The 13,512-nt window shown below is 45.5% G+C and overlaps 1 protein-coding gene across 1 annotated transcript in view; it reads left to right on the top strand.

The window, feature by feature from the left end:
- Positions 1-9,979: 9,979 nt before the first annotated feature.
- Positions 9,980-13,512, top strand: part of LOC119295468 (factor of DNA methylation 1-like) — a 7,176-nt gene continuing 3,643 nt past the window's right edge. Inside the window, exons 1-4 of the mRNA XM_037573885.1 lie at positions 9,980-10,096; positions 10,200-10,261; positions 10,380-11,140; positions 11,237-11,418. Of these exons, the coding sequence (XP_037429782.1) occupies positions 10,236-10,261; positions 10,380-11,140; positions 11,237-11,418 (969 nt within the window). The 5' untranslated portion in view covers positions 9,980-10,096; positions 10,200-10,235. The remainder of the gene's footprint in view (positions 10,097-10,199; positions 10,262-10,379; positions 11,141-11,236; positions 11,419-13,512) is intronic.

Here is a 13,512-nt window from a genome sequence, read left to right as displayed (position 1 = left end):
TGGTCAATGGTTTATTCTTAATGAATCTTGAATGTGATGTTACACATATTCATAGTGTGAATACCAAAAGATGTAAAGTTGATAACGATAGTCCCACGTACTTGTGGCACTGCCGCCTTGGTCACATTGGTGTCAAGCGCATGAAGAAGCTCCATGCCGATGGACTTTTAGAGTCTCTCGATTATGAATCATTTGACACATGCGAACCATGCCTCATGGGCAAAATGACCAAGACTCCGTTCTCCGGAACAATGGAGCGAGCAACCAACTTATTGGAAATCATACATACTGATGTGTGCGGTCCGATGAGCATTGAGGCTCGCGGAGGATATCGTTATGTTCTCACTCTCACTGACGACTTGAGTAGATATGGGTATGTCTACTTGATGAAACACAAGTCTGAGACCTTTGAAAAGTTCAAGGAATTTCAGAATGAGGTAGAGAATCAACGTGACCGAAAGATAAAGTTCTTACGATCAGATCATGGAGGAGAATATTTAAGTCACGAATTTGGTACGCACTTAAGGAAATATGGAATCGTTTCACAACTCACGCCGCCTGGAACACCTCAGCGTAACGGTGTGTCCAAACGTCGTAATCGCACTTTATTGGATATGGTGCGATCTATGATGTCTCTTACCGATTTACCGCTATCTATTTGGGGATATGCTCTAGAGACAGCTACATTCACTTTAAATAGGGCACCGTCTAAATCCATTGAGATGACACCATATGAATTATGGTTTGGGAAGAAACCTAAGCTATCGTTTCTAAAAGTTTGGGGATGCAATGCTTATGTCAAGAAACTTCAACCTGAAAAGCTTGAACCCAAGTCAGAAAATTGCGTCTTCATAGGATACCCTAAGGAAACCATTGGGTATACCTTCTACCTCAGATCTAAAGGCAAGATCTTTGTTGCCAAGAACGGGTCCTTTCTGGAGAAAGAGTTTCTCTCGAGAGAAGTAAGTGGGAGGAAAGTGGAACTTGATGAAGTACTACCTCTTGAACCGGTAAGTAGCGCAGCTCAGGAAGATGTTCCTGTGGTGCCAGCACCAACTGAAGAGGAAGTTAATGATGATGATCAAGGTACTTCAGATCAAGTTACTACTGAACTTCATAGGTCCACAAGGACACGTTCCACACCAGAGTGGTATGGCAACCCTGTCCTGGAAATCATGTTGTTAGACAACGGTGAACCTTCGAACTATGAAGAAGCGATGGCGGGCCCAGATTCCAACAAATAGCTTGAAGCCATGCAATCCGAGATAGGATCCATGTATGAAAACGAAGTATGGACTTTGACAGACTTGCCCGATGATCGGCGAGCGATAGAAAACAAATGGATCTTTAAGAAGAAGACGGACGCTGATGGTAATGTTACCATCTATAAAGCTCGACTGGTCGCTAAGGGTTATCGACAAGTTCAAGGGGTTGACTACGATGAGACATTCTCTCCCATAGCAAAGCTAAAGTCCGTCCGAATCATGTTAGCAATTGCCGCATACTATGATTATGAGATATGGCAAATGGACATCAAAACGGCATTCCTTAACGGCCATCTTAAGGAAGAACTGTATATGATGCAGCCGGAAGGTTTTGTCGACCCTGAGAATGCTAACAAGGTATGCAAGCTCCAGCGATCCATTTATGGGCTGGTGCAAGCATCTCGGAGTTGGAACATTCGCTTTGATGAGATGATCAAAGCGTTTGGGTTTATGCAGACTTATGGAGAAGCCTGCGTTTACAAGAAAGTGAGTGGGAGCTCTGTAGCATTTCTCATATTATATGTAGATGACATACTTTTGATGGGAAATGATATAGAACGTTTGGACAGCATTAAGGCCTACTTGAATAAGTGTTTTTCAATGAAGGACCTTGGAGAAGTTGCTTACATACTAGGCATCAAGATCTATAGGGATAGATCGAGACGCCTCATAGGTCTTTCACAAAGCACATACCTTGATAAGATATTGAAGAAGTTCAATATGGATCAGTCTAAGAAGGGGTTCTTGCCTGTGTTGCAAGGAGTGAAATTGAGCTCGGCTCAATGCCCGACCACGGCAGAAGATATAGAAGAGATGAGTGTCATCCCCTATGCCTCAGCCATAGGGTCTATTATGTATGCCATGCTATGTACCAGACCTGATGTAAGCCTTGCCGTAAGTTTGGTAGGAAAGTACCAAAGTAATCCCGGCAAGGAACACTGGACAGCGGTCAAGAATATCATGAAGTACCTGAAGAGGACTAAGGATATGTTTCTCGTTTTTGGAGGTGACGAAGAGCTCGTCGTAAAGGGTTACATCGATGCTAGCTTCGACACAGATCTGGATGACTCTAAGTCACAAACCAGATACGTGTATATTTTGAATGGTGGGGCAGTAAGCTGGTGCAGTTGCAAGCAAAGCGTCATGGCGGGATCTACATGTGAAGCAGAGTGCATGGCAGCCTCGGAGGTAGCGCATGAAGCAATCTGGGTGAAGGAGTTCATCACCGACCTAGGAGTCATACCCAATGCGTCGGGGCCGATCACACTCTTCTGTGACAACACTGGAGCTATTGCACTTGCCAAGGAGCCCAGGTTTCACAAGAAGACCAGGCACATCAAGCGTCGTTTCAACTCCATTCGTGAAAATGTTCAAGATGGAGACATAGATATTTGTAAAGTACATACGGACCTGAATGTGGCAGATCCGTTGACTAAACCTCTCCCTAGGGCAAAACATGATCAACATCAGAACTCTATGGGTGTTCGATTCATCACAATGTAACTAGAATATTGACTCTAGTGCAAGTGGGAGACTGTTGGAAATATGCCCTAGAGGCAATAATAAAATGGTTATTATTATATTTCTTTGTTCATGATAATTGTCTGTCATTCATGCTATAATTGTGTTATCCGAAAATCGTAATACGCGTGTGAATACATAGACCACAACGTGTCCCTAGTGAGCCTCTAGTTGACTAGCTCGTTGATCAACAGATAGTCATGGTTTCCTGACTATGGACATTGGATGTCATTGATAACGAGATCACATCATTAGGAGAATGATGTGATGGACAAGACCCAATCCTAAGCATAGCTCAAAGATCGTGTAGTTCGTTTAGCTAGAGCTTTTCCAAATGTCAAGTATCATTTCCTTAGACCATGAGATTGTGCAACTCCCGGATACCGTAGGAGTGCTTTGGGTGTGCCAAACGTCACAACGTAACTGGGTGACTATAAAGGTGCACTACGGGTATCTCCGAAAGTGTCTGTTGGGTTGGCACGAATCGAGACTGGGATTTGTCACTCCGTATGACGGAGAGGTATCTCTGGGCCCACTCGGTAATGCATCATCATAATGAGCTCAATGTGACCAAGTGTCTGGTCACGGGATCATGCATTACGGTACGAGTAAAGTGACTTGCCGGTAATGACATTAAACGAGGTATTGGGATACCGACGATCGAATCTCGGGCAAGTAACGTACCGATTGACAAAGGGAATTGTATACGGGATTGATTGAATCCTCGACAATCATGGTTCATCCGATGAGATCATCGAGGAGCATGTGGGAGCCAACATGGGTATCCATATCCCGCTGTTGGTTATTGACCGGAGAGGCGTCTCGGTCATGTCTACATGTCTCCCGAACCCGTAGGGTCTACACACTTAAGGTTCGGTGACGCTAGGGTTGTAGAGATATGAGTATGCAGTAACCCGAAAGTTGTTCGGAGTCCCGGATGAGATCCCGGATGTCACGAGGAGTTCCGGAATGGTCTGGAGGTAAAGAATTATATATAGGAAGTCAAGTTTCGGCCATCAGGAAAGTTTCGGGGGTCACCGGTATTGTACCGGGACCACCGGAAGGGTCCCGGGGGTCCACCGGGTGGGGCCACCTATCTCGGAGGGCCCCATGGGCTGAAGTGGGAGGGGAACCAGCCCCTGGTGGGCTGGTGCGCCCTCCCTTGGCCCCCCCTGCGCCTAGGGTTGGAAACCCTAGGGGTGGGGGCGCCTCCACTTGGCTTGGGGGGCAAGCCACCCCCCTTGGCCGCCGCCCCCCTTGGAGATTGCATCTCCCAGGACCGGCGCCCCCCTAGGGGGCCTATATAAAGGGGGGGAGGGAGGGCAGCCGCACCCATGCTCTTAGCACCTCCCTCTCCCCCTGCTACACCTCTCCCTCTCGCAGAAGCTTGGCGAAGCCCTGCCGAGATCGCCGCTGCATCCACCACCACGCCGTCGTGCTGCTGGATCTTCATCAACCTCTCCTTTCCCCTTGCTGGATCAAGAAGGAGGAGACGTCTTCCTCAACCGTACGTGTGTTGAACGCGGAGGTGCTGTCCGTTCAGCACTAGGATCATCGGTGATTTGGATCACGACGAGTACGACTCCCTCAACCCCGTTCTCTTGAACGCTTCCGCTCGCGATCTACAAGGGTATGTAGATGCACTCCTCTTTCTTGTTGCTAGATGAACTCATAGATTGATCTTGCTGAAAGCGTAGAATTTTTTTATTTTCTGCAACGTTCCCCAACACACATCTTCTCCTTCGTGCTGGCAACCGAAAAGCATGCCATGGGCTCCGGTGTGCCTCTCGGTTCTCCCATGTCGGAGTTCCCAGGCACCCCGGACGTAGACGCAACCCTTAATGGACCTGACAAGCCATTTGAGCATGTCCATGTGGTTGATAGGAAGAGGAAGAGGGGGGGAATTAGGGAGGGCAAATCCCTCGACGTCCACCCTGACCTGTACAACACCGTCATGGAGCAAGGTGGGTTCAGCGATGAGGCTCGCCGCTCGGGGCCATCTGCCTCAGCCCCCACGACCGTTGTCGAGCCTGCGATGTGCTGCCGCCGCCGCTCGGTCCCGCTGGACTCCTCCCTACACGTGTTAGTTTCGTCTGCCCGTCGCCCTCACTTGTCCCTGAGCTCCTCAAGTTTTTCGCGTAGCCGACATTCATGCTCAAGCTATGGCATTGTGCCGGTCAGAGCCGGCCTCCTCCCGATAGCCTGACATAACCGTTCCCTGAGTTCCGCTGTCGCCACCTCTTGCTCCGGTCGACGTGTGATGATTCCGCTCGATTCGTGCATCCCACGAACGGATCTTTATGTTCCATGTGGTTCTGGAAATGTAGGTGTCAATTTTAGGTATATATACGTTGTAAAAGTAGAATCTTTTTGCCTACCCAAATCTTTACTCATGTACCTAGAAAATAAATTTAGGCAGTCAAATTTTATGTATTGTTATCCCTTCTAGGACATCCCATAAAAAAAGGGTCTTTTACATCTGTGTCCCTAACTCGAACCCACTACTCACATTTGCCCCTAATTCGAAAGCCTGCTCAAAAATGCCCCTCCGCCGTCATGTTCTCTTATAGAATTGCCCTTCCGTGCCATTTCCGTCCAGTCAAGGCTGTTTGACTGGTAAGTGGCCGTTTCTTTGACATTTTTGCCCCTTCGTCCTTACAACTGGGCCTAGGTCACCGATTCACTCTCTCTCCATCTCATTCTCTCGCCCGAGCCGCACCCTCTCTCTTTCTCCCCATAGCTGCTAAATATCCATGGGGTCTATACGATGCAGTGGAATTCAGGTACTGGGACATTGACAAATCAGCATGGGTCCCTGTCCAGTGTGATGATGAGCTTGGTATCATGTTTGCAATACATGATTCTTTCCCTGCTAAACTAGAAATCAGTGTCATACAAAGGAAGAGAGGAGAGCCAGAGAGCAGAGGAACAAGATCTCAGTCTAGGTCTACAGGTAAAGGTAGAACTAGCCAATCAAGGGGCAAAAAAGCAACAGCTCATAGTGGAGGCAGCAGTTCCATGCAGGCACCAGGAACACCTACTGTAGAAGTTCCTAGGCATGCAGCTCCCTCTCATAATAAAGATTCAGGTGACCCATACACTAAAGAGGGACTACCAGATGATTGGCCAAGTGATGATGAGGATGAAAGGTTGTTTCCACAGTTTGTAACAAGGAAGAAGGGCAAGGAGAAAGATGATGAGGGGGAAGATTATGTTCCACCCCCTGAAGGCATGTTTGGTGACGCAGGTGAAGATGAGAAAGAGGAGGACAATGACATGGGGTACTCTGAAACATCTGATGAGAAAAGACCAGATGTGCAATACAATAGAGATGATCCTTTTTTGAAAGAGGGAACAATATTTTCCAGTGCCATAGACTGTAGAAATGCCCTTGCAACCTTCTCAATAAAGACTCAAAGTGAATTTGTGATCGACAAGAGTGACAGTAATAGGTTGACAGTGCATTGTGCTTATAAGAGGTGTCAATGGAGGATGCATGCCTCCTTAATGAGACACAGCACATTGTTTCAGGTATTAAATATAGGAACTAACAATGCATTAGTTAGCAGCATTGATACTGTATTTTGTTTGTTTGTTGCAACACATAGGTTCTGACATGTTTCTGAACTATCATGAATGCAGGTTAAAGTGAACAAGACAGCTCATACATGTCCCAGTGTGAACAGGAGGAAGAGATTGAGGTCAGCTAAGAGTAGATGGGTTGCTGATGCTGTGAAGACCTGGATTTTAGAGGATTCAGAAGTGGGACCAACAGAATTGCAGAAAAATTTGAAGAAGAAGTATGGCCTGGCAGTTCCATATATGAGAGTATTCTATGGGAAGCAAATGGCACTTGACAATATCTATGGTAAGTGGGTTGACTCTTTTCAGTTATTGTATACCTTCAAGGCAGAAGTGGAGAAAGCATCTCCTGGCAGTGTAGTTAGCATTGATAAACACACTGTACAGTACAAACTGAATGGGAAGAGTAGACAGAAGGAGTGCTTTAGAAGAGTATTTGTTTCTTTCAAAGCATGCTGGCAAGGGTTTTTGAATGGGTGTAGGCCTTATCTTGCAGTAGATGCCACTGCATTGAATGGCGGATTTAGAGGGCAACTAGTTAGTGCATGTGCTGTGGATGCTTGCAACTGGATCTTCCCAGTTGCATATGGAGTTGTAGAGAGTGAAAATATAGAGAGTTGGACTTGGTTTTTCCAGAATTTAAGAGAGCTTATAGGACATCCACCAGGTCTTGTTATCCACACTGATGCATGCAAAGGCCTGGAGACTGCAGTGGAAGCTATGTTCCCAAGTGTGGAGCACAGAGAATGCATGAGGCATTTGGCTGCAAATTTCACAAAAAAGTTTAGAGGAAAATTCTTTGATGAAAATTTATGGCCCTGCTCATTGACATACAACATAAAGAAACACAACTGCCATCTTAGGCAGTTGCACAGTAAGGCTGGTGTGAAAGAGTACTTAGAGGAGCATCACACCAAGCTATGGGCAAGGTCACTGTTCAATGAAGTGTGCAAAATAGATTTTGTTAATAACAATCTAGCCGAGTCCTTCAATTCAAAGATTAGAAAATGGAAGGGTGTACACATTGTGGACTTGCTAGACAAAATAAGACAATTTATAATGGAAAAGTTTGATCTCAGACAGCAGATTGCAGCTGCTACATTCATTGGCCACATCATAATCCCCAAAGTCATGAAAATGCTTCATGCAAAATCTAAGGACCTTGATATGGAGATAGTGAAAAGAAGCACATATGAGGCAGAGATTACAGCAGTTGACAAGGAAAAGAGAGAGTGGAGATATCCAGTAAATTTGGAAAGTAGGAATTGCAGTTGTAGAAAGTGGCAGTTAACTGGACAGCCTTGCATACATGCTTTGTATTTTATTACTTCAATGAGAGGCCTAGTAAGTGAGATTGATCAGTATGTACATGAGTACTTTTCTGTTGCTAGGTTCAATGCTACTTATGCTGAAAATTTGCCTGCAATGGAGGGCAAATAACAGTGGGATGTGGTGGACCCTGGGTTTAAATTGTCTGCTCCATTGCAAAACAGGGCCCCTGGTAGACATAGGAAGACAAGAATTAGGGCAAAATCTGAGGGAAAAGGACTTGGAGGAAGGAGAAAGAAATGTGGCAGGTGTGGAAGGCTTGGGCATCGTGCCACTCACTGCAAGGAATCCATTGACCCAGCTTTTGGGGAAGAAGAGCACTGGGGGCTGAAAATGCAACAGATGAACCTCTAGATGGTAAAACTGATGCTGAAAATGCTACAGAGGTGGAAACTGATGCTGAAAATGCTACAGAGGTGGAAACTGATCCTGAAAATGCTAAAGAGGTTGAACCTGATCCTGGCATTGCTACAGATGCACCAACAGTGTCATCAGCTGTAAGGTGAAAATGCTACAGATGTTCTCATTTCAATTTTTGCATCATTTAATGTTCTAATTTCCTTTTTGCTTCATTTAATGTTCTCATTTCAATTGTAGCCCAAGAAAGAACTACAAAAAGGCAGCTGACAGAGGGATGTCACCAGCCAAGAAGAGGCTCAAGTATGCACCAGATCCTACAATAGGATCTGTAACTGGAAGCAACCAGCTAAGCAAAGAAGTGAGCAAAATTGTCACCACAAGGTGGAGTTCAAGGCTCTTAACTAACCCTGCTTGCAACACCAGGAGCAAGAAGATGAAAGATCTATGAACTTGTTAGCTGCTATGTTAAGTGTGTTGTTTTTGTTGTTTAAGAACTATTTGTGAACTTGTTAGCTGTTATCTTAAGTGTGCTGCTGAAATTATGAACTTATGTAATGCTGAACTTGTGAGATGCTATCTTGAATGTGCAATGCTATTATGAAGTTATGCTATTTGTGAGATGCTATCTTCTGAGCTGCTACTTTTAAATATTTCGTGAGCTGCTAGTTTTAACACAACAGATCATTTGGTCAGCTGCTAGTTTCATTTGAGCTGCTACTTTCAAAATGCCAAGCAAGATTCTTCAGTCATTTCCAAATAGAAATATCACATCATTCCCAAATCACAACATTATTCTGGGATAATACATTCCTAAACTTAGCTCCATCAAAGCATACACTACAAACAGAAATCCATTTAGTATGGATTATTAGACCACCTAGAAACAAATGTGGCCAACATGCTAAAACCAAGAACTATGATAAATCCCCAGGCTTGCATAACCTCGTTCCTCTTCTTCATCTTTAGCTTCAGTTTCTTGTTCTTCTCGGTTAGATACATCACCCTCCTCTCTAAATAATGAGCTTTTAGCCAGCTCTTCTCCAATCCTGCATGAAGCTCCTCAAATGCACGACCAACACATTCGGTCGATGGCGGGTCAATCCAGACAACCCAATCACATTCATCAGGAAGCTGCAAAATCAATGATCGAATTAGGAAGAGGAGAAAGAGCAGAATCAAGTCAAGCATTCAAAAGCAAAAACACTTACATCAAGAGGGCAGCCGAGAAACCTTCTGCCGGAGCTTGCTCCTCCCCAGGCGACACGAGAGCAGGAATAAGCCCCTGGCCAGGGCACCGCCGCGACGACCGAATCAAGGCCACAGAATGTCAGATCGGGGATGTAGAACTCCGATTGAAACTGAACTATCCCGACGCCATCAACCTATCAGCAAAGGGCAACCCAAATTGATGAACCCTAATTCCGCAATATCACCCAAATCGACCCTGAAACTTACATTGGCGGCCACCGACGAGGTTGTAGAAGACATGCCCGCCGTGCACGACGTACCCATCGCTCACCACGCCGTGCCCCTGCCCCTCTCTCTTCGACCGCGGCGGAAACGCCCGATCCAGTTCTTGCTCAAAAATGCCCCTGTCGTCGCGAGGAAGAAGAAAGAGGGGAGAGAAAGTGAACCGGTTAGTTGGGCCCAGATGTAAGGAAGGAGGGGCAAAAATGTCAAATAAACGGCACGTTAGCGGTCAAACAGCCTTGACTGGACGGAAACGGCTCGGAGGGGCATTTCTATAAGGGCACATGACGGCGGAGGGGCATTTTTGAGCAGGCTTTGAAATTAGGGGTATATCTGATTACGTGGTTCGAGTTAGGGACAGAAATGCAAATGGCCCTAAAAAAAATCATACTGTACTACGTACTCACTTGCTCTGCCCCCTCCCCGTCTCCCCCATTTGGACATTTCGTCCTTTCGCCTCCTCGATCACGTGATCATCTCCTCTGCTCTGCCCCCCGCCCGGCCACAGCGCCCTACACCACACAGCAAGGCGGCGGCTCGCCTCACCCAGCGCCGCCGCGGACCGCAAGGTGAGCCCAGACCCTCCCTCGTCCCTTGTTCGTGGTCCGTCTCCGCCCCGCCCCTTCCTTTGAGCGACATTGGACTGATCCTCTCGGGGCCTTAAAACCCTAGGTTGGTGGTGGCGGCGTCTGTCAGCGGCGGCCATCCATGGATTCCGGCGATGCACCTGAACGGTACGTGATGCCCAATCCCTCCTCTTTCCGTCTCTTGAGATCTCGCTCTAGGCCCTGCGAAATCAAGGAACGCGGCAGCTGCCTGCAATTTAGCGCCTTTCTTTTCCGATTTTGGCAGGATTCGCGAGGAAACGGGTTCTCGGAGCAGAGACGGCCTGCCTCAGCGTGACGCGACTGGAGCAGGTCCAGATGCTAATCGCCATGGGGGAGACCGCGTCCTTGCCAAGCGCCTGAAGGATGAATCGCCTGACACATCGGAGCCGCCGCCGTCACGGCTGAAGAAGGCTGTGGAGCTGGAGCCTCACCCCGCTCAGAACAGAGACGAGCAGTTCGTCTGGCCCTGGATGGGAGTGCTGGTCAATGTGCCTACGGAGTGGAAAGGAGGGCGCCAGGTCGGGGAAAGTGGGAACCGCCTGAAGGAGCAGCTCTCGGCCTTTTGCCCGCACAAGGTCAGTCCTTTGTGGAACCATAGAGGCCACACCGGGAACGCCATCGTTGAGTTTGGAAAAGACTATGCTTCTTTCTGCAACGCATTCAAGTTTGAGAACCACTTTGAGGCAGAAGGATATGGCAAGCGGGACTGGGAGCAGCACAAGTATCGAGGGCCCGAGATGTTTGGATGGGTTGCAAGGGCTGATGATCACAGAGCCCCGGGACCGGTCGGGGAGCATCTGCAGAAAAACGGTGATCTGAAAACCGTTGCAGAACTTGAGAATGAAGGAACACGCAAAACCGACAAGCTGGTAGCTAATTTAGCCAGCGCAATTGAGGTAAAGACCAAGCATGCCCAAGAACTTGAATGCAAGTACAATGAGACGACTACCTCACTTGACAAGGTGATGGAAGAAAAGGAGCTGGTCCTCCAGAGATATAATGATGGTTGGTTTGCAATCTTTTGCTGTTATCTCCTTTGAGCATTGGGGCCTTTCCCTTTCAGTTATCTAATTATGCATTTTGAACTTGCATTATCACCAGAAATCCGCAATATGCAGCAAATCGCTCGTAGGCATTCGCAGATGATCCTTAATGAGAATCAGAAACTTCGTTCGGAACTGGAGGCCAAGATGCAGGATCTTGAATTCAAATCCAGGCAGCTTGATGAGCTTGCTGTGCGTAGTGACTCGGATAGAAGGAACCTTGAGAAAGAGAAGGAGAAGGTGCGTGTCCCTTGTCGCCGATAAAGAATTATGGAAGTTAGTTTTTGTGTCCTCTCCTCTTGTTTGTTTTCGAGGATGGTTGATTGTTTCTGTGCTTCTTTTAAATAGCATCTTTCTGTTTACTAGTAACTAGCTGGATGACCTGTGCATATGCACGGCTAGAATTACTACATGGCATTAATATTGGAGTTTTCTTCTCCTTCCTATTTGTAAATGAATGATCCACGATTTAATTCATGCCACATTCATTAGTATTTGTATGTCTTTCTAATATAGAAAATAACGGTAGCCACTAGCGAGTGTATTTTGTTTAACAAAGGAAGACCGTTAGCATTGAGATTCGTGGCCCACTATATACAGCACAATAGACTTTCTTACTAACCTCTAATTTTACCTCATCCACTCTTGTTTATCTCGTGTTCCCTATCTTACTGAGAATATTTTTTTTCCGTATTCTCCAGCATGAATTAAATTCAAACGTGGGGCACCAGTACTTAAACACCGTGTTCTGGTTTTTTAGTTGTCCTGTTATCTAATGCAAATATCATGCCTTCTGATGCTTCCATGCATCCTCATATTGCTCTAGTTGTTTCTGTCATCTACCCATCTAAGGCATGTAATTATCTGGGATATTTATTCAAAATTGCTACAATATTTTCTCTCGTGGTAGTTTTTTCTCCTGTTGTACACATGCTGTATTGCATAGGCTTATATTTTTCAGCACGGCTGAAACTACATACTAGATACTCACGTGATTTGTTGCTTCCCATATTTACTTTGACAACAATGGCACCATTTTGCATTTTATATACATTATGTTTTCGCTTACACACAATGCATTACCATTGATCATTCTTACCTGATGGCATGCATGCTCTGTATGTGGTCCTTATGTATGCTTGGACTTTTGATCCTTTCCAATCTACCACTTCTCTCTGTCTTTTTTAGTTGCTGTAAACTTTTGACCGCCAGTCCATACGTGCATGCATGGTTATAGAACTATGCACCCGAGGAATGTACTTAGATCCATGGCATGTTACACTAAATTTGTTGGCCTTATTTTACACAATTTCATAGTAATCTACACCGTTGCAATCTGATTTTACCAAAATAAATGCTTTAAGTAGATACTTTCTTCTAGTGCATAAACACCGTTATAGTACATTCATCAAAATAACCTGCGTACGTTTCCTATTACTCTGAAATACATCAAAATATGTGGTGTAGATATTTTATTTTTTTATAGAAGCAATCAAAGATGTTATCATGTCGGCCATCAGAAGTAAATGCTGTGAACCTTTCTTTCTTAACGCTGTGCGTACTAGTATCGCTATTGAATCTGCAGAAAGTATTTCTATATTGTTCAGTTGAGATCTACTGACAGTTTTTGTTGCACTTTTCTTGCGTTTGACATGTAGTTTTGAGATGCGCGGGTTTTTATTTTTTCCAGAACTTGATCAGTTTGACATTACTATTCATTTGCACTTTGCTCAAATTTCTAAGAGTAGTAGCCTGAACTCTGAAGTTGACGTGTAGTACAAATTGGGATGCATGACGTTTCGTAATTCGACTCCTAAGCTGATTCAAGTGTGCGGGCTCTGATTTTTCACGAGAAGTATGCCTTAATTGAGATGCATAGGTGACTTTCCCTATTCGATTCCTAAGCTGATTTAAGCATACAGGCTCCTATTTTGAGAGGAGCACGCGTATGGGATTCTGATTCAGATGTACATAAGTTCTTTCCTAGTTTTATCTTACAGTTCTATACCAAGCACTGTTGTCAGTTGAAATTGGTCTATGGTTTTGTGCGCGTGCGTCCATCTGAACGTCTTAGTTTTTGTTGTTAAGTTGATCTTGATGTCCAATTTTTCTAACCTTAAATTGGTGAATCTTCACCTTTCATTTCATGTTGGTTTAACAATATAATAAATAGATTCCTATCATTGCGGTTTTTCTTATTTTTGTCGTCACTCGAAATTCCGCTCTTGGACGACAATAGATTGCAGAGGGTTTAACAGTAGGACAATTTCAGCAGAATGCACGTAATTTGGTTTTTACTTCTAGAGAGGGCATGACGGTAGGCGTGAAATGTAG

This window comes from Triticum dicoccoides, chromosome 4B, assembly GCF_002162155.2.
Source record: "Triticum dicoccoides isolate Atlit2015 ecotype Zavitan chromosome 4B, WEW_v2.0, whole genome shotgun sequence".
NCBI classification, from domain to species: Eukaryota; Viridiplantae; Streptophyta; class Magnoliopsida; order Poales; family Poaceae; genus Triticum; species Triticum dicoccoides.
Note: the sequence above shows the minus strand (reverse complement) of the source record. Positions and strands in the feature narration are given on the sequence as shown.